The following is a 27,182-nucleotide window of genomic DNA, read 5'->3' on the forward strand; positions in this document are numbered from 1 at the left end:
CAGGCTGCAAAGCCTGAGCTCCATTTGGTTTCCTTCCTTCCCCCGTCTGTGTTGTGCAGAGAGGAGCTGGGCTGCCTCTCCTTCCTTCTTCCCCCTCCCAGTGTTTGAGAGAAAAGCTGGTGTCCACTGGCACTTTAGATCCATGAAGTGTTCTTCAAGGTATGAGCTTTCATGTGCCTTGCAGTATGTTCTTTTGGGGAGATTCCCCCAGGAGCCCTGGGTGGCAAAAAAGGGGGGATGTTTTTTCAGCCAGAAGGGGCGGGCATTCCAATAGCTTTTTTTTTACCAAACGACCCCTGGGCAGAATTGTTGCTGGCTGGGGTCATCTGATGGTGAGGAAGGCTTTTTCCCCTTTGTCCCCCATTCTTTCTTTTTCCGTCTGCAAGGGATCCTCTGTCTGTATTCTTGGTGCTGGGGGTGGGGGTAAGCAACAGTGGGAGGGCTTCTAGTGCCCTGGCCCCACTGGTGAACATTCTGGTGCTTTTGGGGCATTGTGTGAGAAAATTTTGGACTGGATGGTCCACTGGTCTGATCCAACATGGCTTCTCTTATGTTCTTTCTTTCCATGTCTTCCTTTCCTTTCCTTTCCTTTCCTTTCCTTTCCTTTCCTTTCCTTTCCTTTCCTTTCCTTTCCTTTCCTTTCCTTTCCTTTCCTTTCCTTTCCTTTCCTTTCCTTTCCTTTCCTTTCCTTTCCTTTCCTTTCCTTTCCTTTCCTTTCCTTTCCTTTCCTTTCCTTTCCTTTCCTTCCATTTCATTCTTTTGCTTTCTTTCTTTCTTTCCTTCCATTTTTACTGGATGAACCTTTTCTGTTCATCATACTGTTGTTACAGACATAGGAGCTCTGTCAATGAAAAACTGGCACCCCCAGTTGTAGCCAGCTGGCCTTTCTATGAGATTTCTGTGTGAGTGAGTGAGAGTTAGAGGTGTGGGGCAGAAAGAGATTATTGGAGATTACTGCTGTATATCTCAACAGCAATGGAAGTGATGGTACTATGAACTTGGCAGCATTTTACTGGTCCTGCTTTTAACAGCAGTCTGACACCAAAATTAAACTCCTCCTGTAGATATTAAAAAGCATGAAATTCACTGGCTAAATATCTGCACAACAGGTTGCTTTTAAAGGCATGGGAAACACAGCCAGTAAAAAGCAGCAATCCCCTCATAAATATCCTTTTTGGGATAACTGCAGAAAAGCTTGTATTAACTTTATATAACTTGAAATTAATTCATTGATTGCAGTAATTTCAAAGCAATTTCCCAGTGTTTCAGTCAAGGAAAAGTATGAAAAATAGATATCAAAAGATTTTCTTGAAACCAAGAAAGCTTGGTTGTAGCTTGAGGAAGGGTTCCAGTAGTAGCAGCTGAAGGAAGGGCCTACTAAATGTGTCAGCATATTTTGAGGTACAGCAGCTGCCAGGGCACAGCACTGGCATTCCTAACGGCAATGGCAACGGCAACAGCACTTCCAATTGCATACACTGGCCAGTGCTATTGAGGAAGGGGAGTGTAGGTGGTGCAGGCAATTGAACATGGGCATTAGGAGTGCTTGCAAGCTGGAGAAGAACACACAAACTGATAGGTGCATGCAGATGTGAGGGTGGAAAGAGAGGACCCTGGGAATGTATGAAAAAGTTGCAGACCACCCACTTTCCACCCCCATTTTGGCTCAGCATGAGTTTCAGAGACATTTTTCTGAAAACGAAGTTACTTCAGAAGAAGAGGCAGGTTTGGGGGGAGTGCCCTGGAAGTGACATCACAGGAAAAGGTGGGGTTTTGGTTTTGGTGGAGTTTTGGTTCAGTGTGCCCTGGAAGTGACGTCACTTGGCCCTTGACCTGGAAGTGACACCACAGGAAGTGACATAATTCCTGTCTTCCGGCTCTACCCCCAAAGTCTCTTGGCTCCACCCCTGAATTTTAGTGGGCCACGAAGGAGAAGTGTAAAAATAACCGGGCCACGGGAAAGAAGTCTGGGAAACCCTGGGCTACAGCAAGGGCGTGTGGCCTAATATGCAAAGGAGCTCCTGCGACAAAAAACGCCCTGCATACATCCTTGATGTAGCCAATCCTCTTGGAGCTTACAGGGAGCCCTGTACTCAGAGCCCTGTAAGCTCGTGGAGGATTGGCTACATCAGGGGGTGCGGCCTAATACGCAAAGGAGATCCTGCTACAAAAAAAGCCGTGACAGGGTCTATTTTAAGGCACTTTCGAAGGGGGGCTTTTCGAGCTCCTGGCCGCCAGTGCCCAATGTTGAGAATGGAGTGTTTGTTCCCATAACCCTGCCTCTTCGTTTGCCTCGCTCCGTCTTGAGTTCTGATTCTCGGTCACCCTTCAGGCTTAGCAACTGGAAAAATTGTCCGTGTGTGAATTGTCCTCTGCGACTGTTACTTGGGTTTTTTTTAAAAGCGACTTGCAGGTTTCAGATGATTTATTTATGCCACTCTTGTTTCCCACAACCCCGTGAGGTGAGGAAGGGAGCGTGTGACTGGCTCAAGATCACCCAGCAAGCTTCCAGAGTAGAATGGGGATTCGAACCTGCATCTCCCAGATGCTCATCTGATGCTCTTAATTGCCACGCAGTGTTGCCTGTCTCTGTGGCTCCCCTTGGGTTTCATAGCCGGGCTTTTGCAAGAAAACTGCAAAAAGCACTACCCATTTTTTTTTTTTTTTGCATTCGGCTGCAAAAGTTACCCTTATGCTGATCACAAATCGTCACATTTTTTGGTCACACTAGGCCTGGAGAGCCGGGTTTGAATCCTCACGGTGCCCTGAAGCTTGGGGCTGCCTCTCACTACCTTGCAGGATGTTGTGAGGCTAAAGTAGAGGAGGGTAGAGGTGCGGGGGGGAAATATGATGAATGACTAGTTAAAATGGTCTCCGCCATTCATTAAAAAAAAAAGGTTTTGGACAACAGTGGAACACGTCGGCAGAGGGACGCGCCTAAGCGATTTTCACCATCCTGCCGAAATAGCACCAGAATGTTAATTTTAGGAATTTAAATTAAACTGTTTGAATTAACTACTGTTTTTAAATATTTATTGTATACTTTACTGTATTTGATGTTGTTAGCCGCCTGAGCCTGCTTCGGCGGGAGGGCGGGATATAATAAAACGTTGATTGATTGACGTGTGAGTTCTGAACATGCCCGCTTGAAGTCAAACATCCATTTCAAAGTGGCACAGAGAGAACAGGGGTGTGTGGTAGTTTGGAGTCATCCTGAAGAGATGTTGGGGGAAATCGCTGGCCCACGTCTTACACGAGCAAGAGCCAGTCTGATGCAGTGCTTAAGAGCACGCTCTGATCCGGGAGAACTGGGTTTGATTCCCTACTCTTCCTCCACATGCAGCCAGCTGGGTGACCTTGGGTCAGTCACAATTCTTTTCAGAGCTGTTCTCTCAAGAGCAGTTTTCTCAGAGCTCTCTCAGCCTCACCTACCTCACAAGGGTGTCTGTTGTGGGGAGAGGAAGGGAAGGAAATTGTACGCTGAGCGGAGACTCTTGAGATAAGGACAGGGTTTAAAGCCAATCTCCTTCTCCTCCTCTGTGGCAAAAGAGAAGGTATCAGAGTGACCCTCTGTGCGTTGACGTAACAGCTTGTTCTTACCGTTGCAGCCATGAGGACGGGACAGTCGCTTCTGGGATGCCTCAGGGGTGTCCCTCAAGCCCTTGTACAAACTTGGCACGGCCCACATTTTCCAGACCGACTGTGAGCACAACGACAGCCTGAATCAGTCTGGTGACGAGGAATGGCCTCCGTTCCGGAAGGTACCGGACCTTGTGTCTTTTGCTCTGGAAAGTGGGGGTGGGGAACGGGCAAAAGGGGCTTCAACTAGTGCTGGGGTTGCTCTGTGACTTTTGTCAGTCAGTCAGTCAGTCAATGCAGCTCTGTAGGTACATATGAGCATACGAAGCTGCCTTATACTGAATCAGACCCTCGGTCCATCAAAGTCAGTCTTGTCCACTCAGACTGGCAGCGGCTCTCCAGGGTCTCAAGCTGAGGTTTTTCACGCCTGGATCCTTTTTAGTTGGAGATGCTGGGGATTGAACCTGGGACCTTCTGCTTTCCAAGCAGATGCTCTCACTGAGCACCGTCCCTCCCTATGCTCATATGAACACCTGAAGTTGCCTTCTACTGAATCAGACCCTTGGTCCATCAAAGTATTGTCTCCTCAGACTGGCAGTGGCTCTCCAGGTCTCAAGCTGAGGTTTTTCACGCCTACTTGCCTGGACCCTTTTTAGTTGGAGATGCCGGGGATTGAACCTGGGACCTTCTGCTTACCAAGCAGATGCTCTACCACTGAGCCACAGCCCCATTTATGGCTCTCCAGGGTCTCAAGCTGAGGTTATTCACGCCTATTTGCCTGGACCCTTTTTAGTTGGAGATGCCGGGCATTGAACCTGGGACTTACCAAGCAGATGCTCTACCACTGAGCCACCGTCCCTCCCCTAAGGATACGCCTTTGCCCATTGCTGGGAACACACGCGGCTTCTCTCCTTCACTTGTCCCTTTCCATATTCTTGCGTGTGTGCACACCTGGAAGTCACAGCAACCTCTGACAACTGACCCCTACTGGAAGGGGACTGAATAAAGCCTGTCCCCACCTCCCGACTGCTGGTATTCTAATGAGGTCTCCACACTTGTCCGTTTCCGATCTAGTTCCCCGCCCTTGTTTACGGGCTTAGAGGCGTAGGTGTCTCTCTCCCTTGGTCGTGCATGTCTCAGTGGGGCCACCGTGTGGAGAAAAGGAGTCCTTGCAGATTTGGAACAGGAAAGATTCTTTGTCTTAATTCCTTTTAAAAAGGGAAACTGAAGCCTGAGATTGTTCTGGCGAGGAGGTGGTAGATATCTCGGTGGCGCTGCGAGAGTGGCGTAGATGGCGGCAGCAGACGGGGCGCTCAGCGTAGTCATGGGAAAATTCAGTTTGCCATTCCTGAGCTCAGAGCTCATTTTCTAGCAGGAGCGTCTCTGCATCTTAGGCCACGCCCCCTGATGTAGCCAATCCTCCAAGAGCTTACTGGGCTCTTCGTACAGGGCCTACTGTAAGCTCCGGGAGGATTGGCTACATCAGGGGGGCGTGGCCTAATATGCAGAGGAGCTCCTGCTAGAAAAAGAGCCCTGCGTTTCTCCAGTGGCCTCACTTCTGCCACGACCCTGGAAGTGACATCATTGCATTAGGAGCGACACGGCTGAATCCCAGAACCTCGCTCCGCAATGCTGTGGCTCCGGGGGTCACACGGGAAGTGACATCATGCCGTCTGGATCAGTACTCCCTGTAAGCTGTGATGTCTTGGGAGCAAGAATTCTACTTTGTGAGCTACTGGCATTCAAGTTGTGCGCTGCTGCATACATTAGTTCGCTCCGGGGCCATCTTTCCTGAGCGGAGACAAAAATGCGTGAGCCAGAGGGTAAAAAACTGTGAGCCAGCTCACACTAACTCAGCTTAGCGGGAACACTGGCACCACTTTTTTTTGTAGCAGGAACGCCTTCGCATATTAGGCCACACACCCCTGATGTAGCCAATTATCCAAGAGCTTACAGTAAGCCCTGAAAGAAGAGCCCTGTAAGCTCTTGAAGGATTGGCTACATCAGGGGGTGTGGCCTAATAGGCAAAGGCGTTCCTGCTACAAAAAAAAAAGCCCTGATGATGTGTTTTCCCAGCACTCCCCGGGGTCCTGCAAAGTCCCGGGCTGCTCTTGCTGGGGAGTTGGCCCACAGTCTACACCAGGGGTGTCAAACTCTTTCGTTATGAGGGCCGAATCTGGCATAAAGGAGACTTTATTGGGCTGGGCCATATGTGTACCTATTTAAGATTAGGTTAAAAAAAAAAAACCTTAAAAATTAGCACTCGTTGGTCTTAAAGGTGCCTTCTTAGTACCTCTCCTATGGGATCCAGGGAACTGCGCAAAGGAAGCTCTGGCTCTTTTTCTTCCTTCGCCAGGGGACCAGGAGGGGGAGAAGCCTCAGCCAATAGAAGGAAGAGAGGCTTGGCTCAGTAGCTCTGCTGTGAAATTGAGAGAGCCTGGCAAAGCAAACTCTCCCTCCTCCCCTGCCTCCCCAAGGGAGGAGCCTCAGCCAATGGAGAAAACAGAGGTTTTGCTCTGTAGCGCTGCTGTGCGATTGAGAGAGCCTGGCAAAGCAAGCTGAGATGCAGAAGGAAGCAAGAGAGAGGGAGAAGGAAGCAGGTGACAGCCAGTTGCTCGGGGGCCTGATAGGAGGCCTCTGGGGGCCTGATTCAGCCCCCGGACCGCATGTTTGACACCCCTGGCCTACACCACTGGCTTTGGCTTAGAAAGAGCATCTTTTTCTCAGAGTATCTTTGAGCCAAATGCGCCAATCAGCCACACTAAAATGCCGCCTCTGTCTCCCCCATTCCCCGCCTCCCCAAACCTCTCTGCTCCACCCAGGTTGGTTGCTTCGACCCCTACAGCGACGATCCCCGGCTGGGAATCCAGAAGATCGTTCTCTGCAAATACACTGCGAAGATGGTGGCAGCTGGCACGGCAGGACAGGTACTGTCTGCGTCAGCAGAGCGGGATTAATTTGCTTCCCACTCGCTCTTGATTGACGCTCGTTTCCCGCCCTGTCCCAAGGGCTCGGGGTAGGTCATTAATTGAACGAGCCCGTCAGTTGTTTGTGCGTTGCTGGCAAAGGAAAGCAGGTCCCTGCCCCAAGGAAATTGCTATCTGCATTCCAGCAGTAGGAAGGGGGAGGCAATTCAGAGGTGGGTGGAGGAATGAGGCTAGCGAGGGATGAACGAAACCAGGCTAACGAGGCTTGGGTGTAACCAAGTGCAGGGGGCGCAGAACTCTGAGTGGGTTGTAAGAACATAAGAGAAGCCATGTTAGATCAGGCCAATGGCCCATCCAGTCCAACACTCTGTGTCACATAAGAACATAAGAGAAGCCATGTTGGATCAGGCCAATGGCCCATCCAGTCCAACACTGTGTCACACAGTACCCCAAAAAACCAGGCGCCATCAGGAGGTCCACCAGTGGGGCCAGGGCACTAGAAGCCCTCCCACTGTGGCCCCCCCAAGCACCAAGAATACAGAGTATCACTGCCCCAGACAGAGAGTTCCAACAATACACTGTGGCTAATAGCCTCTGGTGGGCCTCTGCTCCATATGTTTATCCAATCCCCTCTTGAAGCTGGCTATGCTTGTAGCCACCATCACCTCCTGTGGCAGTGAATTCCACGTGTTAATCACCCTTTGGGCGAAGAAATACTTCCTTTTATCCATTCTAACCCGACTGCTCAGCAATTTCATGGAGTGTCCACGAATCCTCGTATTGTGAGAAAGGGAGAAAAGTCCTTCTTTCTCTACCTTCTCTATCCCCTGCATAATCTTGTCAACCTTGATCGTGTCGCCCCGCAGTCGACATTTCTCCAAGCTAAAGAGCTGCAAGATAAAGAGCTTTTGACGTGTTATTATTACCGTCCTTGAATCTGGAAAGAAACGGTACAACCATTTCAGCAAGCAAATTATATTCTGTTGCAAAAGTGTTTGTGGCTGTCCTGAAGAACTTTCTTCTATCATGCTCTGTCCCAGGGCTTTTTCTGTAGCAGGAGCTCCTTTGCATATTAGGCCACTCCCCCTTGATGTAGCCAATCCTCCTGGAGCTTACAATAAGCCCTGTATGAGGAGCCCTGTAAGCTCTTGAAGGATTGGCTACTTCAGTGGGGTGTGGCCTAATATGCAAAGGACTTCCTGCTACAAGAAAAAGCCCTGCTCTGTCCAAACAGCCAATCCTCCTGGAGCTTACAATAGGCCCTGTACGAAGAGCCCTGTAAGCTCTTGAAGGATTGGCTACTTCAGTGGGGTGTGGCCTAATATGCAAAGGACTTCCTGCTACTAGAAAAAGCCCTGCTCTGTCCAAACAGCCAATCCTCCTGGAGCTTACAATAGGCCCTGTACGAAGAGCCCTGTAAGCTCTTGAAGGATTGGCTACTTCAGTGGGGTGTGGCCTAATATGCAAAGGACTTCCTGCTACAAGAAAAAGCCCTGCTCTGTCCAAACAGCCAGTCCTCCTGGAGCTTACAATAGGCCCTGTACGAAGAGCCCTGTAAGCGCTTGAAGGATTGGCTACTTCAGTGGGGTGTGGCCTAATATGCAAAGGACTTCCTGCTACAAGAAAAAGCCCTGCTCTGTCCAAACAGCCAGTCCTCCTGGAGCTTACAATAGGCCCTGTACGAAGAGCCCTGTAAGCGCTTGAAGGATTGGCTACTTCAGTGGGGTGTGGCCTAATATGCAAAGGAGTTCCTGCTACAAGAAAAAGCCCTGCTCTGTCCAAACAGCCAATCCTCCTGGAGCTTACAATAGGCCCTGTACGAAGAGCCCCGTAAGCTCTTGAAGGATTGGCTACTTCAGTGGGGTGTGGCCTAATATGCAAAGGACTTCCTGCTACAAGAAAAAGGCCTGCTCTGTCCAAACGGTGCCACCTGCGCCCTTCCCAGGCAAAGCAAGGAAGGAGATCTCAGTGGTCTCTGATCCTGAGTCCGGGCCCTCCTCTTTCTCGCGGCAGGTCCTGGTCATGGAACTGAACGACGAGAAGTCGGAGCATCTGATCAACGTGGCCTTGGTGGATCTCCTCCAGGACCGCGAGGGCTTCACCTGGAAGGGCCACGACCGGCTCACGCCCAAGAATGGTGCCCTGCCCTTCGCCCAGGGCTTCCAGCCCACAGCCCTCGTGCAGTGCATGCCCCCCGCGGCCGTCACTGCCGTCACGCTGCACTCGGAGTGGAACCTGGTGGCTTTTGGGACCAGTCACGGCTTCGGGCTGTACGATTACTACCGGCGGAATCCTGTGCTGGCCAGGTAGGGGGAGCTAGGGGAAGAGAGACAGTCGTGGGCCCGGTAGGGGAGACTGAGAGGTGTAAGAAGGCAAATGTGGGCAAGGGAAGGAGGTACGTGGAAGTGTAAGAAAAGTGCAAGCCAGGTCATGGGGCTTCAGAGAGCGTAAGAGAAGCCATGTTGGATCAAGCCAATGGCCCATCCTGTCCAACACTCTGGTGCCATCAGGAGGTCCATCAGTGGAGCCAGGACACTAGAAGCCCTCCCAGTGTTGTCCTCCCCCAAACACCAAGAACACAGAGCATCACTGCCTCAGACATAAGAACCTAAGAGAAGCCATGTTGGATCAGGCCAATGGCCCATCCAGTCCAACACTGTGTCACACAGTGGCCAAAACCCAAGTGCCATCAGGAGGTCCACCAGTGGGGCCAGGACACTAGAAGCCCTCCCATTCTTGCACCCCCCAAGCATCAAGAAGACAGAGCATCACTGCCCCAGACATAAGAACATAAGAGAAGCCATGTTGGATCAGGCCTGTGGCCCATCCAGTCCAACACTCTGTGTCACACAGTGGCCAAAACCCAAGTGCCATCAGGAGGTCCACCAGTGGGGCCAGGACACCAGAAGCCCTCCCACTGTTGCCCCCCCCCCCAAGCACCAAGAATGCAGACCATCACTGCCCCAGACATAAGAACATAAGAGAAGCCATGTTGGATCAGGCCAGTGGCCCATCCAGTTCAACACTCTGTGTCACACAGTGGCCAAAAGAACCCCAGGCACCATCAGTGGGGCCAGGATGCTAGAACCCCTCCCACTGTCCCCCCCCCCAGCACCAAGAAAGAGCATCACTGCCCCAGACAGAGAGTTCCATCAGTATGCTGTGGCTAATAGCCACTGATGAACCTCTGTTCCAGATGTTGATCCAATTCCCTCTTGAAGCTGACTATGCTTGCAGCCACCACCACCTCCTGTGGCAGTGAATTCCATATGTTCGTCACCTTTTGGCATGAGATGGCCATAATACTGAGCCCAGGTTGGTAGGGGGGTACCAGGAGATGTAATATGAGCACGGGCCAGGAAGGGGGAACTGAAAGGTGTAAGACCCAAGTGCAGGCTGGGGAGACTGGTGGGTGTAAATGGGCGTAAGTCAAACAAGGGACAGGTAGGAGGGACTGGGAGGTGTGAAATGGGTGTTTGATAGGCATAGGCCAGGTTGGGGGTACTAGGAGGCATGAGAAGGGCATAAGATGAGTGAGCCAGAGGGTGGATTGTGAGGTGTCAGGCGAGTGTGAAGTAGCTCTCTGAATGTTGGTCGACAGATATTGTGCTCCGTCTTTCCTTGCTGTGTGGAGCCTCAGCACTTTTGACAAGGGACTGATAACCTCGCAAAACTGGATTTTAGTGGGGCAGGGAGCTCTCTGGGAAGAGGCTTGTAACGCGATCATTAGCTCCTCGGCTTGGCTGGTGTCTTGCAAGCACCGCTGGTTTTACCCCACCCTACTGTCTGATGGAGAAAGGGGTATCCGGGGGTGGGATTCTGGCAGGAGCTCCTTTGCATATTAGGCCACACCCCCCGATGTAGCCAATCATCTTGGAGCTTACAGTAGGCCCTGTACAAAGAGCCCTGTAAGCTCTTGGAGGATTGGCTACATCAGGGGGGCGTGGCCTAATATGCAAAGGAGCTCCTGCTAGAATTCCACCCCTGGGGGTATCATTTTTTTTTTTGCCTTAGCTGTACCCCTGGCGGAGCAGAGGAGTGCAGGGATAACCACCTTGTTGCAGAGGGGGATCTAGATGAGTTGGCAGTGAGCAGGAGATGGTTACTGTTCCTTTAGGGCAGGGGTGTCAAACATGCAGCCTGGGGGCCAAATCAGGCCCCTGGAGGGCTCCTATCAGACCCCTGAGCAACTGGCTCTTATCTGCTTCCTCAGGGGAGCCGCCCTGAGCCCGCCTTTGGCGGGGGAGGGCGGGATATAAGAATAAATTTATTATTATTATTATTATTATTCTCCCCCTCTCTTGCTTCCTTCTGCATCGCAGCTTGCTTTGCCAGGCTTGCTCAATCACACAGGAGCGACAGAGCAAAACCTCAATTTTCTCCATTGGCTGAGGCTCCTCCCCCTCCTGGTTCTCTGGGGAGGGAGGGAAAGAGCCAGAGCTTCCTTTGCCCAATTCCCTGGACCCTATGGGAGAAAGACAAAGAAAGCACCTTTAAGACCAACGAGTGTTCATGTTTTAAGGGGTTTTTTTTAAAAAAATATTTAATTGTTTTATATCTGTGTCTTTTATAAAGTTTATATCTCTGCTACCTAATTTTAAATAGGTACACACATGGCCCAGCTCGACATGGCCCGGCCCGACAAGGTCTCATTAATGTCCGATTTGGCCCTCATAACAAATGAGTTCAACACCCTTGCTTTTTGTTCTGGCATTCTGTTGGCTTTCTCCAATCCAAAGCAATGAAACTCCGTGTGACTGGATTTTGAGGGGAGTAAGCTAGGGAGAGCAGGATAGGCCAAGCCTCAGCCAAACACAGAAGCAGGAGCTCCTTTGCATATTAGGCCACGCCCCCCTAACGCAGCCAATCCTCCAAGAGCTTACAGGGCTCTTCTTCCGGGGCCTACTGTAAACTCCAGAAGGATTGGCTCCATCAGGGGTGTGTGGCCTAATATGCAAAAGAGTTCCACCTACAAAAAAAAGCCCTGGGCTTAGTAGAGACTCCATGTTCTGCAGCAATGTGCCTTAAATAAATAGAAATTGTCAGGGAATGAACAGTGGCAGGTGGCTCTTCCGGCTTTGGGCTTCTCTGAGTGACCTTTCGGCTGGATCCTACCAGTGACACGGCTTTTCTTGTAGCAGGAACTCCTTTGCATGTTAGGCCACGCCTCTCTGATGTAGCCAGTCCTCCAAGAGCTTACAGGGCTCTTAGTGCAGGGCCTTCTTTAAGCTCCAGGAGGATTGGCTACATCAGCGGGGTGGGGCCTAGTATGCAAAGGAGTTCCTGCTACAAAAAAGCCCTGCCCAGAAGTCGTTATTGTCCTGTCAGGTTGGGAGTTGTCCCCCCCCCCCCAGGTAAGAGGACATGTGTAGTACCGGGAATCTCTCCTTCTTGCTCCCAGTGGCTCTGGTTCTACCAGGGCTCCATCCTGGCAAGATGGGCGGGGCGGTTTAGTGATCATTGATTTGTGTGTGTGTGTGTGTGTAGATGCACGTTGCATCCCAACGACTCCCTTGCCATGGAGGGGCCCCTCTCCCGGGTGAAGTCGCTGAAGAAGTCTCTGCGCCAGTCCTTCCGCCGGATCCGGAAGAGCAGGGTCTCCGGCAAGAAGAGGGTGAACGTCAGCAGTCCTTCCAGCAAGGTAGGCTGAACCGTGTGACCTGCCACGGCTTGCTGCCAAGGGGCTCTGGGTTCAAGTCCTTGCTCCCAAAGTGCCCTGAACCAAGTATGAGGGTAGAGCAGGGTTTCCCAAACTTTCTCCCCCCCACCCCCAACCCCATGGCCTGGTTTTTCCCCATGGTCTGGGCGGAAGATGCTCAGGGAGCGATATAGAGACTGTGTGCTGGCCAGGAGCTTTCCCTGCCCCTCTCTGATGTCTTTCTAAACATCAGAGAGGGACGGGGGAGGGCTTCTGGCCAGCGCGCGGTCTCTGTAGCACTCCCTGAGCATCCTCCACTTGGAGGACGTTCAGAGAGTGCCACAGTTGGTGACGTGGTGGGCAGGGGCTGGAGCACAAGAGGGGAGGGGCAGTCGGGCTGCCACTGACAACCCGGCATTGAGGCTTGCGTGGCCTGATGCCGGGTTGTAACACTGCAGATGGGAAACACTGAGGTAGAGGATCTGAGAGCTTTGCAGGGGCAGCTCGTGGCTTGGAGATTTGGGAAACAGCTGGACAGCCCAGGCTAGTCCGACCTCATCAAGTCTTGAAAGCTAAGCAGGATCTGTCCTGGCTAGCATTTGGATGAGGCGCCTCCAGCAAATACCAGGGTCGTGATACATAGACAGGAAATGAACCTTTGAACCTTCCTAAATGTTAGGAAGAACTTCCTGAAAGTTAGGGAGGTTCTTCATTTGGGAGGTGGTGGGCTCTCCTTCCTTGGAGGTTTTTCAACAAAGGCTCGATGGCCATCTGACAGCAATGTGGATCCTGTGAACTTAGGGGGGAGATATTTGTGCATTTCCTGCATTGTGCAGGGGGTTGTACTGGATGACCCTGGAGGTCCCTTCCACTCTTACAATTCTGTGTGTTCCCAAAGCTACAGGTTTGGGGGATGGGAGAGATGAACAAAACCCTGGTTATGTATGTCCGGAAAGCAGAGGGAATTCTCGCTTTTAGCAAGAGAGCCATTTTGGTGTAGTGGTTGTGTGTGTGGACTCTTATCTGGGAGAACCGGGTATGATTCTCCACTCCTCCACTTGCACCTGCTGGAATGGCCTTGGGTCAGCCATAGCTCTCTTATCTGGGAGAACCGGGTTTGATTCCCCACTCCTCCACTTGCAGCTGCTGGAATGGCCTTGGGTCAGCCAGAGCTCTCTTATCTGGGAGAACCGGGTTTGATTCCCCACTCCTCCACTTGCAGCTGCTGGAATGGCCTTGGGTCAGCCAGAGCTCTCTTATCTGGGAAAACCGGGTTTGATTCCCCACTCCTCCACTTGCAGCTGCTGGAATAGCCTTGGGTCAGCCAGAGCTCCCTTATCTGGGAGAACCGGGTTTGGTTCCCCACTCCTCCACTTGCAGCTGCTGGAATAGCCTTGGGTCAGCCAGAGCTCTCTTATCTGGGAGAACCGGGTTTGATTCCCCACTCCTCCACTTGCAGCTGCTGGAATAGCCTTGGGTCAGCCATAGCTCTCTTATCTGGGAGAACCGGGTTTGATTCCCCACTCCTCCACTTGCAGCTGCTGGAATAGCCTTGGGTCAGCCATAGCTCTCTTATCTGGGAGAACCGGGTTTGATTCTCCACTCCTCCACTTGCAGCTGCTGGAATGGCTTTGGGTCAGCCAGAGCTTATCTGGGAGAACCGGGTTTGATTCTTCACTCCTCCGCTTGCACCTGCTGGAATGGCCTTGGGTCAGCCAGAGCTCTCGAAGGAGTTGTCCTTGAAAGGGCAGCTTCTGGGAGAGCCCTCTCAGCCCCACCCACCTCACAGGGTGTCTGTTGTGGGGGGAGAAGATATAGGAGATTGTAAGTCAATCTGAGTCTCTGATTCAGAGAGAAGGCGGGGTATAAATTGGCAGTCTTCTTCTTGTTGTATTTGGGGTGGATGATGACAGCAGTTGTCTTGATCCTCGAAACACCCCTCCCTCTTTCCTTCCACCAGGTTCAGGAGGCTAACGCCCAGCTCGCTGAACAGGCTGGCCCCCACGAGGTGGAGATGACCCCTGTGCAACGGCGGATCGAGCCCCGGTCGGCTGACGACTCTCTCTCGGGGGTGGTTCGCTGTCTCTGCTTCGCTGACACCTTCCTTCGAGACGGTAAAGGGTGCAGGGGAGGAAGGGGGGGTTGCCTTTGAAATGCGGGGCGGGGGTGGGGAAGCGCCTCTAATTGTCAGGACCTCGAGTCAAGGAATGACACAGTCCAATAATTCAGTAGTTTATTCCAGGTATCGCAAGGCAGTACAGCATCTTTGCTAAGACTGACATATGAACATATGAAGCTGCCTTATACTGAATCAGACCCTTGGTCCATCAAAGTCAGTATTGTCTACTCAGACTGGCAGCGGCTCTCCAGGGTCTCAAGCTGAGGATTTTCACCCCTACTTGCCTGGACCCTTTTTGGAGATGCCGGGGATTGAACCTGGGACCTTCTGCTTCCCAAGCAGATGCTCTACCACTGAGCCACCGTCCCTCCCTCATATATGAAGCTGCCTTCTACTGAATCAGACCCTTGGTCCATCAAAGTCAGTATTGTCTTCTCAGACTGGCAGCAGCTCTCCGGGGTCTCAAGCTGAGGATTTTCACCCCTACTTGCCTGGACCCTTTTTGGAGATGCCGGGGATTGAACCTGGGACCTTCTGCTTCCCAAGCAGATGCTCTACCACTGAGCCACCGTCCCTCCCTCATATATGAAGCTGCCTTCTACTGAATCAGACCCTTGGTCCATCAAAGTCAGTATTGTCTTCTCAGTCTGGCAGCAGCTCTCCGGGGTCTCAAGCTGAGGATTTTCACCCCTACTTGCCTGGACCCTTTTTGGAGATGCCGGGGATTGAACCTGGGACCTTCTGCTTCCCAAGCAGATGCTCTACCACTGAGCCACCGTCCCTCCCTCATATATGAAGCTGCCTTCTACTGAATCAGACCCTTGGTCCATCAAAGTCAGTATTGTCTTCTCAGACTGGCAGCGGCTCTCCAGGGTCTCAAGCTGAGGATTTTCACCCCTACTTGCCTGGACCCTTTTTGGAGATGCCGGGGATTGAACCTGGGACCTTCTGCTTCCCAAGCAGATGCTCTACCACTGAGCCACCGTCCCTCCCTCATATATGAAGCTGCCTTCTACTGAATCAGACCCTTGGTCCATCAAAGTCAGTATTGTCTTCTCAGACTGGCAGCAGCTCTCCGGGGTCTCAAGCTGAGGATTTTCACCCCTACTTGCCTGGACCCTTTTTGGAGATGCCGGGGATTGAACCTGGGACCTTCTGCTTCCCAAGCAGATGCTCTACCACTGAGCCACCGTCCCTCCCTCATATATGAAGCTGCCTTCTACTGAATCAGACCCTTGGTCCATCAAAGTCAGTATTGTCTTCTCAGTCTGGCAGCAGCTCTCTGGGGTCTCAAGCTGAGGATTTTCACGCCTACTTGCCTGGACCCTTTTTGGAGATGCCAGGGATTGAACCTGGGACCTTCTGCTTCCCAAGCAGATGCTCTACCCCTGAGCCACCGTCCCTCCCCATCTTAGCTCAGTGGCTCTCTATTTATCCCCTCGCCCTAACCGTTATATTTCAAGTGCAAAGCAACTACAACTTTTGGCGGGACCCACTGCCCCCCACATCTTAGAGTCCAGGTGGTTATCTGTGCTTTGTTAGCGACTGCCTTTGGTCGGCAGAAACAGCTTCAATAATTAGTTCCTCGGATAAGCGTGCAGAGAGCAAGATGAGCTAAGCAGGGATGCGTTCAAGGCAGGGGATAAGGCTACAGCAAAGAAGCTGTGGCAAGAGGGATACAAAGAGGATAACTCTTGGCACTAATTCAGGAAGGGCACGATTTTAGTTACCATGCTGACTTTGTTTGTAGCAGGGACAACCAAACTTGCTTAACGTAAGAGCCGCGTAGAATAAACGTCAGATGTCTGAGAGCCACGAGGGAGGGAGGGAAATAGATGGGGAAGGAAGGAGGGAAGAGATGGAAAGAAAGTGGAGGTAGAAAGAAAGCAACTTTAACTTTAAATGCATTCTCCAGGCTGCTGGCTGGCTTGGCTTGGAGAAATGTTTTAAAGAGACAAATGCCTTTACCTCACCGAGTGAGGTTCGTGGCAGAGGGGAATTCGAACCCAGGTCTTTTCAGACCAAGCCTGGCACACTTGTATTAGGTTGTATGGCTTTGCATTACGTTTGTAATCTCCAGTCTCTGGAAGAAAGGAATATTGTGAAAGAAAGAGAGAAGGAGGAAGAAAGAAAAAGAGGGAGAAAGAAAAAAAGAAAAGGAAGGGAGGGAGGGAGGAAGGAAGGAAGAAAGAGAGAGAGAAAAGGAAGAAAGAAGGAAACAGAGAGAGAAGGAGGGAGGGAGAGAGAGAGAAAGAGAAAGAAAAGGAGGGAGGGAGGAAGAGTGAAGGAGGAAGATAGGTAGGTAGGTAGGTGGATGGATGGATGGATGACTGAGTTTCTTGGATGAATTTTAACATGGATAAATGTAAAGTTCTGCATTTTGGTAGGAAAAATCCCATGCATAGTTATAGGATGGGGGAGACTTGTCTTAGCAGTAGTTTGTGCAAAAAGGATGTAGGGGTCTTAGTAGATCATATGCTGAACATGAGTCAACAGTGTGATGCGGTGGCTAAAATGGCAAATGCAATTTTGGGCTGTATCAACAGAAGTATAGTGTCCAGATCACGTGATGTGATGGTATCGCTTTACTCTGCTCTGGTAAGACCTCAGCTGGAGTCTTGTGTTCAGTTTTGGACACCACATTTTAAGAAGGATATAGACAAGCTGGACCGGGTCCAGAGGAGGGCGACGAAGATGGTGAGGGGTCTGGAGACCAAATCCTATGAGGAAATGTTGAAGGAGCTGGGGATGTTTAGCCTGGAGAGGAGGCGGCTGGGAGGTGATACGATCACCATCTTCAAGTATTTGAAGGGCTGTCATGTAGAGGATGGTGTGGAATTGTTTTCTGTGGCCCCAGAAGGTAGGACCAGAACCAGTGGGTTGAAATTAAATCAAAAGAGTTTCTGGCTCAACATTAGGAAGAACTTCCTGACCGTTAGAGTGGTTCCTCAGTGGAACAGGCTTCCTCCTTGGGAGGTGGTGGGCTCTCCTTCCTTGGAGGTTTTTAAACAGAGGCTAGATGGCCATCTGACAGCAATGAAGATCCTGGGAATGCAGGGGGAGGTGTTTGTGAGTTTCCTGTATTGCGCAGGGGGTTGGACTAGATGTCCCTGGAGGTCCCTTCCAACTCTTATGATTCTCTGTTTCTATGATGCAGGATTTGTAGAGCTGTAAAGGATAAGTAGGCATCCCCAGAGCTCTTGAAATGCTCCATCTCTTCCTTGTTAATGAATTAATGGAGTCCCCCCCACATCTAACGGCGTTCCCCCCTCCTGTCTCCTCCATAGCCGCACACCATGGACCCACGATGTGGGCCGGCACCAACTCTGGCTCTGTGTTTGCGTACGCCCTGGAAGTCCCGTCCCAGGAGAAGTTTTCGGAGCGCTCCGTTGAGGCAGTTTTGGGCAAGGAGATCCAGCTGATGCACCGGGCGCCAGTGGTGTCCATCGCTGTCCTCGACGGGCGGGGCAACCCTCTGCCGGAACCGTATGAGGTGTCCCGGGACTTGGCCAAAGCCCCTGACATGCAGGGTAGCCATTCGGTGCTCATCGCTTCTGAGGAACAGTTCAAGGTAATCTCTTCTGATATTTAGGCCCTTCTTTTCACCCAGCTTGCATTGTATTCCCTTCCGGTTTGATGTAGTTTGGTGTCGTGGTTTAGTGTGCGGACTCTTATCTGGGAGAGCCGGGTTTGATCCCCCCACTCCTCCACTTGCAGCTGCTGGAATGGCCTTGGGTCAGCCATTGCTCTCGCAGAGCTGTCCTTGAAAGGGCATCTTCTGTCAGAGCTCTCTCAGCCCCACCCACCTCACAGGGTGTCTGTTGTGGGGGAGGAAGGGAAAGGAGATTGTGAGCCGCTCTGAGACTCTTCGGAGTGGAGGGCAGGATATAAATCCAATATCTTCATCTACCTCACAGGGTGTCTGTTGGTGGGGGGAAGGGAAAGGAGATTGTGAGCCGCTCTGAGACTCTTTGGAGTGGAGGGCGGGATATAAATCCAATATCTTCATCTACCTCACAGGGTGTCTGTGGTGGGGGAGGGAGGGAAAGGAGATTGTGAGCCGCTCAGAGACTCTTCGGAGTGGAGGGTGGGATATAAATCCAATATCTCCCATCTACCTCGCAGGGTGTCTGTTGTGGAGGAGGAAGGAAAAGGAGATTGTGAGCCGCTCTGAGACTCTGTCCTTGAAAGGGCAGCTGCTGTGAGAGCTTTCTCAGCCCCACCCACCTCACAGGGTGTGGATGAAGAAGATAAAGGAGATTGTAAGCTGCTCTGAGACTCTGAGATTCCGAGTGAAGGGCGGAGTATAAATCCAATATCTTCTTCATCATCATCTTTTCCATTTAATCATCATAACAACCACCCCGTGATAGATCCCAGCGGGCAGCCGTGTTGGTCTGAAGCAGTAGAACAAAGCGGGAGTCAAGTGGCACCTTTAAGACCAACAAAGTTTTATTCAGAACGTAAGCTTTCTGAACACGAAAGCTTACGTTCTGAATAAAACTTTGTTGGTCGTAAAGGTGCCACTTGACTCCCGCTTTGTTCAGCCACCCTGTGAGGTAGGCTAGATTTCAACAGTGACTGGCCCAAGGCCATCTGGCGAGCTTCCACAGCTAAGCGTGGATTCGAACCTGGGTCTCCCAGATCCTGGTCCGACAGTCTAACCGCAACACCCCCTCCCCTCTCCGGCTCCCAGGTGTTCACGCTCCCCAAAGTCAGTGCCAAAACCAAGTTCAAACTGACGGCTCACGAAGGCTGCCGGGTGCGGAAGGTCGCCCTGGTGAACTTTGCCAGTGCGGCGTGCGAGGACTATGCGGAGAACTGCCTGGCATGTCTCACCAACCTGGGGGACATCCACGTCTTCACCGTGCCCGGGCTGCGGCCGCAAGTACACTACGATTGCATCCGGAAGGAAGACATCAGCGGGATCGCCTCCTGCGTGTTTACTAAACACGGGCAAGGTGAGTTTACGAAGGGGCAGAGAAAGACCTGGGCAGGGAGAACCGTCTGGGCATGGGACCGGATATCTGAAGGACTGTCTTCTCCCATATAGGGAGAGGCCTTTCTGACTGTCCCGGCTTGTCTGGTGGGCACACGAGACAGGGCCTTTTCAGCAGCAGCCCCATGATTGTAGAACAAACTCCCCAGGGAGGGGTGCCTGGCCCTCCTCGTTTTCAGTCTCCAGGAGGTAGTCAAAGACAGTTCCGTTTAGGACTGAATTTAACTTCCTCGGGAGGTGGTGGGCTCTCCTTCCTTGGAGGTTTCTAAACAGAGACTGGATGGCCATCTGACAGCAATGAGGGTCCTATGAATTTAGGGGGAGGGGTTTGTGAGTTTCCTGCATTGTGCAGGGGGTTGGACTGGATGACCCTGGAGGTCCCTTCCAACTCTGTGATTCCATTATTCTAACTTATTTGGTTTGGATTTATTTGCACTCTTAATTGAGATTTAAATTGTGGCCTTTTAAGGGATTCTTTTTATAACTGTTTTGTTTACAGTCATCAGTTTGTTCAGCTTATATGACCCTAGCTGAAGCAGTTAAAATCAAAAGGTGAATATGCCATTTTGGTGTAGTGGTTAAGTGTGCGGACTCTTATCTGGGAGAACCGGGTTTGATTCCCCCACTCCTCCACATGCACCTGCTGGAATGGCCTTGGGTCAGCCAGAGCTCTGGCAGAGGTTGTCCTTGAAAGGGCAGCTGCTGTGAGAGCCCTCTCCAGCCCCACCCACCTCACAGGGTGTCTGTTGTGGGGAAGGAAGGGAAAGGAGATTGTAGGCCACTCTGAGACTCTTTGGAGTAGAGGGCGGGATATAAATCCAATATCATCTTCTTCATCACTGAAAAGCACTGTGTTAAGAATACAAAATCTGCAAACCCCCCCAAAAAGATAAATAGCAAATAATAAAACTGTACAGAATAAAGAAATGATAGAACCTTGCTAATTAGAAGTCAGCATTTAGATTGTTGAAAAAAAAAAGAGAATCGAAATGTTACAAATTCTAAATGCAAGTAGCAACATAAGGTCTTGCCTGAATTGCTACTTCAAGACCAATTATTGGCATTTCAGTGAGATTTCTTTACGGCCCGGGGCCTGCATATCTTCGGGACCGCCTCTCCCCTTATGAGCCTCCCCGGACTTTGAGGTCAGCTGCACAACATCTTCTCGTGATCCTTGGTCCAGGGCCTTTTCGATCCAGGCCCCTACCTGGTGGAGTGAGCTCCCGCTGGAGATCCGGGCCCTGCAGGACTTATCTAAGTTCCACAGGGCCTGTAAGATGAAGCTCTTCTGCCAGGTTTTTAATCGATCCAGCAGGTGTCCCCTGAAGTTATCGCTTCCCCCAGCGCCTTTCTATCTAGATGCGCAAGTTATGCTGAATGCTTCCAGCCTATATGTGGTTTTATGACTGGTAGCCAATGACGTGGATCCTAATTTTTGATCTAATCTGATAATCCAGTAATTATGATATCGGTTTGCTTGGAGGTGGTTTATTTAATGTTGTTCTAATGTTTTTAATGTTGTAAGCCACCCTGAGCCCGCTTGCGGGATAGGGTGAGATATAAATCAAAAAAATAAAGAAGACTGCAAATTTATACCCCGCCCTTCTCTCTGAATCAGAGACTCAGAGCGGCTGACAATCTCTTATATCTTCTTCCTCCACAACAGACGCCCTGTGAGGCAGGTGGGGCTGAGGGAGTTCTCCCAGCAGCTGCCCTTCAAGGACAACTCCTACAAGAGCTATGGCTGACCCAAGGCCATTCCAGCAGCTGCAAGTGGAGGAGTGGGGAATCAAACCCGGTTCTCCCAGATAAGAGAGCTATGGCTTACTCAAGGCCATTTCAGCAGGTGTAAGTGGAGGAGGGGGGAATCAAACCCAGTTCTCCCAGATAAGAATCCGCACACTTATCCACTACACCAGACTAGCTCTAAATTAATTGTTTACAGTTGCCTTGCTTATGGATTCTCAAATTTCTCTGAAAAAGAGACCATGTTGAAAGCAGCGAGCCAGTTTGGTGTAGTGGTTAAGTGCGCAGACTCTTATCTGGGAGAACTGGGTTTGATTCCCCACTCCTCCACTTGCACCTGCTGCAATGGCCTTGGGTCAGCCATGGGTCTCTTATCTGAGAGAATCGGGTTTGATTCCCCACTGCTTCACTTGCAGCTGCTGGAATGGCCTTGGGTCAGCCATAGCTCTTGTAGGAGTTGTCCTTGAAAGGGCAGCTGCTGTGAGAGCTCTCTCAGCCCCACCTACCTCACAGGGCGTCTGTTGTGGGGGAGGAAGATAAAGGAGACTGTAAGCTGCTCTGAGTCTCTGAGATTCGGAGTGGAGGGCGGGACATAAATCCAATATCATCGTCGTCATCAGTTAGTCTTACTGGGTTTGTTTGTTTGTTTAAAAGAAGTTGTATTCCTTTCTTTTTCCTCCCAGGCTTCTATCTGATCTCCCCGTCTGAGTTTGAGCGTTTCTCTCTGAGCACCAGGAACATCACAGAAGCTCTCTGTCTGCTGGATTTGAACCGTGCCCATGACACCACTTGCCTTGGGTGAGAGAGCCCCGCCCCCCGCTTACGTATCGCCTATAAGCATTTCTTTGTGGGGGTGACCACTCTCTTGTAAGAACAGCTGTCCAACAGACAGCTGGTGTAGTGTGGCGGCCGGTCACGTGAAGAAGCTCTTCTCCCAGTGGGTCCCGTGTTCAGATTTGTATAAGGATGAGGTTGCTGGTCTGCCTTACAGGGCTGTTGTAATCTCGACATGCTTTGAACTCTGAAAATGCTGTGCAAAATGTTAGTCGGGGGTGTCAAACATGTGGCCCAGGGGCCGAATCAGGCCCCCAGAGGGCTCCTATCAGGCCCTGAGCAACTGGCTGTCATCTGCTTCCTTCTTCCTCTCTCTTGCTTCCTTCTGCATCACAGCTTTCTTTTCAAGGCTTGCTCAATTGCACAGGAGCTACAGAGCAAAGCCTCTCTTTCCTCCCTTGGCTGAGGCTCCTCCCTTGGGAAGGAAGGAGGGAGGCAGAGCTTGCTTTAACAGCCTCTTTCAGTTGCACAGCAGAGCTACAGAGCAAAGCCTTTCTTTCCTCCCTTGGCTGAGGCTCCTCCCTCGGGGAGGAAGGAGGGAGGCAGAGCTTGCTTTAATAGCCTCTTTCAATTGCACAGCAGAGCTACTGAGCCAAGCCTCTCTTCCTTCTGTTGGCTGAGGATCCTCCCCCAACAGTCCCCTGGGGAAGGAAAGAAAGAGCCAGAACTTCCTTTGCCCAGTTCTCTGGCTCTCATGGGAGAAATACAAAGAAAAGGCACTTTTAGGACCAATGAGTGCTAATGTTTTGAGTTTTTTTTTTTAAATATATTTAATTGTGTTTGTCTGTGTCCTGTATAAAGCTTGTATCTCTGCTACCTAATCTGAAATAGGTACACCCATGGCCTGGCCCGACATGGCCCAGCCCAACACAACATGGCCCAGTCCAACGAAGTCTCATTTATGTTAGATCTGGCCCTCATAACAAATGAGCTTGACACCCCTAGATCAAGATGGGTAGTCGGATTTGTAGCGGTAGAACAGAGCAAGATTCCAGGAGCACCTGAAAAGGCTGACACAATTTGTGTCGCCGCAGGAGTTTCCATGAGCAGTTGGGCTGCCAGTCCCCGGGTGGGTTACACAACAACACAAAAATGCTGCATAGATCATGGAAATGACTTCAAAAGTACTTCAAAAATATAATTAATGAATTTTTAAACTGCAACATCACGTATTATTGCACATTGTCGATAATTCATGAATACCGGGTATAAAGTGCAGGGAAGAAATTTTCAAAAGTGCTTGAAGTTAATCATGCCCGTTGCCGACTTAAGACGCTTGAAGACGATTCCCCCGACTCCGCGGGACGAATAAAGTGCCAGCGTCAACCGTGTTGCAACTGCAGATAGTTCTTCTTTTTCAGAAAAAAGGTTTTTGATTTTAAGACATTACTTTAGACTTCCATCCTTTAAAGAAGTTTGATATATAGTGGATAGTCATCAGCCTCTAACAGTAAAGCCTGTAATACTGTTTCAAGTGCCTTCATCTGAGAGACGTTTTCCACTTATCCAGGTGGGGGCAGGAGATCCCCCCGTTTGGAGGCCCTCCCCACACTTCAGGGTCATCAGAAAGCTGTGGGGGGGGGGAGGGAAATATTCCCTATGGAGACCAATTCCCATAGGGTATAATGGAAAAATTGATCTGTGGGTATCTGGGGCTCTAGGGGGGCTGTTTCTTGAGATAGAGGCACCAAACTTTCAGCATAATATCTGGCGCCTCTCCTCAAAACAACCCCCAAGTTTCAAAAACATTGGACCAGGGGGTCCTATTCTATGAGTCCCAAAATAAGGCACCCCTATCCTTCATTATTCCAAATGGAGGGAAAGGCATTTAAAAGGCACACGGTTCCTTTAAACATGATGGCCAGAACCTCCCTTTGGAGTTCAGTTGTGCTTGTCACACACCCCTTTCTCCTGGCTCCACCCCCGAAGTCCCCAGATATTTCTTGAGTCAGACTTGGCAGCCCTAATGAGCAGTGAGTCACAAAAGTACGAATTGTTAAATATTGACACATAAATACTAACTAGACTGTTTGCACACTGGAACTCTCTGTGAACACAACCTGGTCATGGGATTGGAGTCCAGACAATCTTTCCTTAAAAGCTTCTAGTCCAGTTGTGGCCAAACTTGCTTAAACATAAGAGCTAAATAGAATGAACATCAGATGTTCGAGAGCCGCAAGACAGGGAAGGAGGGAGGGAAGCAAATAGATGGGAAGGGGAGGGACAGGTGGAAAGAAAGCAACTTTAAATGCATTCTCAAAGCCACCGGCTGGCTTGACTTGGAGAACATGTGAACATATGAAGCTGCCTTCTACTGAATCAGACCCTTGTAGTTCATCAAAGTCAGTCTTGTCTACTCAGACTGGCAGCGGCTCTCCAGGGTCTCAAGCTGAGGTTTTTCACGCCTACTTGCCTGGACTCTTTTTAGTTGGAGATGCTGGGGATTGAACCTGGGACCTTCTGCTTACCCAGCAGATGCTCTACCACTGAGCCACCATCCCTCCCCTAATAACAGAACATATGAAGCTGCCTTCTACTGAATCAGACCCCCTTTGGTCCATCAAATTCAGTCTTGTCTACTCTGACTGGCAGCGGCTCTCCAGGGTCTCAAGCTGAGGTTTTCCACGCCTATTTGCATGGACCGTTTTGAGTTGGAGATGCTGGGGATTGAACCTGGGACCTTCTGCTTCCCAAGCAGATGCTCTGCCACTGAGCCACCGTCCCTCTCCTGCTCTCCAGGGTCTCAAGCTGAGGTTTTTCATGCCTACTTGCTTGGACCCTTTTTAGTTGGAGATGCCAGGGATTGAACCTGGGACTTTCTGCTTACCAAGCAGATGCTCTGCCACTGAGCCACCATCCCTCCCCTAAGTGGAGAAGTGATTTACAGAGACTGGGCGCTGGGGGCTTTGAGAGCCACATAAAATGTGTGAAAGAGCCACATGTGGCTCCCGAGCCACAGTTTGGCCACCCCTGGTCTAGTCCATATGACTTTCCACAGGCACTTTTTCGCTCTGTCGTAAACCTGAAAATTCCAAATAAGTAGTGTCATGTCTGAATGCTTATTGTGGTTAGATGAACCCTTGGAAACTGTGGTGGTGGTGGAGGGGGGGAATCAAATTTTGCTGGGCTTTGGAGGCAGGTCTTTTACCCAGCACCCCCCCCACGACGAGTGAGAACGGAACGTACTAAATTATGTGCCTGTTGGAAAGGGCATTGTTTGCGAAATACGCGCAGGTTGTGGAATTCAGCTGTCTAGGTCAGAGTTCCGGTTTATTTGTAGTTGCCTTAAACTTTAAAAAAAAATGCAGTCACGTCTGAGAAATCTGGCAGAGGTGGTCGGCAGTGAGACTGTCTTTCTCCCTTCTTCTCTGTGGGCAGGAATTGTAATTTCACCGCAACGCCAAAACTGAACCAAGCCAACGGGACGCATGCCCTGCAAGGATCAGAAGCAAATCATTCTCCCACCAGCAACGATCGTAAGCAAATTACTTCGGTTTTTTTTTTTATTACCGTCTATCAGAGAGTTTCACCCTTGTCTTCTCCCCTCCTTCCCCAATTTCTCTTTTGTTGCCCTTTCTGCAATCTTACAGTGTTCAGAATAACCTCGCGACTCACATTCCTTTAAAAATAAAAATAAGAATCAAAGAGAAGCCATGTTGGATCAGGCCAATGGCCCATCCAGTCCAACACTCTGTGTCACACAGTGGCCAAAAAACCCAGGTGCCATCAGGAGGTCCACCAGTGGGGCCAGGACACTAGAAGCCCTCCCACTGGGCCCCCCCAATCACCAAGAATACAGAGCATCACTTGCCCCAGACAGAGAGTTCCAACAATAGACTGTGGCTAATAGCCACTGATGGATCTCTGCTCCATATGTTGATCCGCTGCCTTCTTGATGCTGGCTATGCTTTTAGCTGCCACCACCTCCTGTGGCAGTGAATTCCACGTGTTAATCACCCTTTGGGTGAAGAAGGATTTCCTTTTATCCGTTCTAACCCGATTGCTCAGCGATTTCATTGAATGTCCACGAGTTCTCGTATTGTGAGAAAGGGAGAAAAGTCTTTCTTTCTCTACTTCGGCGGGGAGGGCGGGATATAAATAAAAGGTATTATTATTATATTATTATTACTTTCTCCATCCCGTGCATAATCTTGTAAACCTCCATCATGTCACCCCTCAGTCGACGTTTCTCCAAGCTAAAGAGCCCCAAGCGCTTTAACCTTTCTTGAAAGGGAAAGTGTTCCAGTCCTTGAATCATCCTAGTTGCCCTTTTCTGGACTTTTTCCAAAGCTATAATATCTTTTTTGAGGTGCGGTGACCTGAGGGTTGTGCCATATTTTTTTTATCTGCAGGGACCCCGGATGAGCACCAAGCATCTTTCTCCCCCACACCTGTTGACTCTCCGAATAACAGCATAGACACCCCCTTGGATACCACTGGGGAGATTACAGCAGAGGAAGTGAAGGACTACTTGGTGTAAGTCTCTCTTTTGTTTTTCTCTTGAACATAAGAACATAAGAGAAGCCATGTTGGATCAGGCCAACGGCCCATCAAGTCCAACACTGTGTCACACAGTGGCAAAAAAATAATCTTGATTATGGTTCGACAACCCATAAAGCTGTGTGGCGTTCATAAAGAGAAGATGAAGACTGCAAATTTATACCCCGCCCTTCTCTCTGAATCAGAGACTCAGAACAGCTTACAATCTCCTTTATCTCCTTCCCCCACAACAGACACCCTGCGAAGTGCGTGGGGCTGAGAGGGGTCTCACAGCAGCTGCCCTTTCAAGGACAACTCCTGTGAAAGCTCTGGCTGACCCAAGGCCATCCCAGCAGCTGTAAGTGGAGGAGTAGGGAATCAAACCCGGTTCTCCCAGACAAGAGAGCTCTGGCTGACCCAAGGCCATTCCAGCAGCTGCAAGTGGAGGAGTGGGGAATCAAACCCGGTTCTCCCAGATAAGAGAGCTATGGCTGACCCAAGGCCATTCCAGCAGCTGCAAGTGGAGGAGTGGGGAATCAAACCCGGTTCTGCCAGATAAGAGAGCTCTGGCTGACCCAAGGCCATTCCAGCAGCTGCAAGTGGAGGAGTGGGGAATCAAACCCGGTTCTCCCAGATAAAAGAGCTCTGGCTGACCCAAGGCCATTCCAGCAGCTGCAAGTGGAGGAGTGGGGAATCAAACCCGGTTCTCCCAGATAAGAGAGCTATGGCTGACCGAAGGCCATTCCAGCAGCTGTAAGTGGAGGAATGGGGGAACCAAACCTGGTTCTCTCAGATAAGAGTCTGCACACTTCACCACGACACCAAACTGGCTCTCAAAATGCAAGTTACATGCCCTAAGCC

General features: G+C 50.6%; 1 protein-coding gene across 1 annotated transcript in view; it reads left to right on the forward strand.

Moving 5' to 3' along the window:
• LLGL1 (LLGL scribble cell polarity complex component 1) overlaps nt 1-27,182 on the forward strand; it is a 128,296-nt gene that overhangs the window by 93,783 nt on the left and 7,331 nt on the right. The window contains 11 exon segments of the mRNA XM_060260682.1: nt 3,609-3,622; nt 3,625-3,761; nt 6,402-6,506; nt 8,520-8,812; nt 11,994-12,147; nt 14,105-14,258; nt 17,551-17,834; nt 18,960-19,224; nt 21,692-21,806; nt 25,221-25,318; nt 26,195-26,318. Of these exon segments, the coding sequence (XP_060116665.1) occupies nt 3,609-3,622; nt 3,625-3,761; nt 6,402-6,506; nt 8,520-8,812; nt 11,994-12,147; nt 14,105-14,258; nt 17,551-17,834; nt 18,960-19,224; nt 21,692-21,806; nt 25,221-25,318; nt 26,195-26,318 (1,743 nt within the window).

This window comes from Heteronotia binoei, chromosome 20 (genome assembly GCF_032191835.1).
Source record: "Heteronotia binoei isolate CCM8104 ecotype False Entrance Well chromosome 20, APGP_CSIRO_Hbin_v1, whole genome shotgun sequence".
In the NCBI taxonomy this organism is placed as follows: Eukaryota; Metazoa; Chordata; class Lepidosauria; order Squamata; family Gekkonidae; genus Heteronotia; species Heteronotia binoei.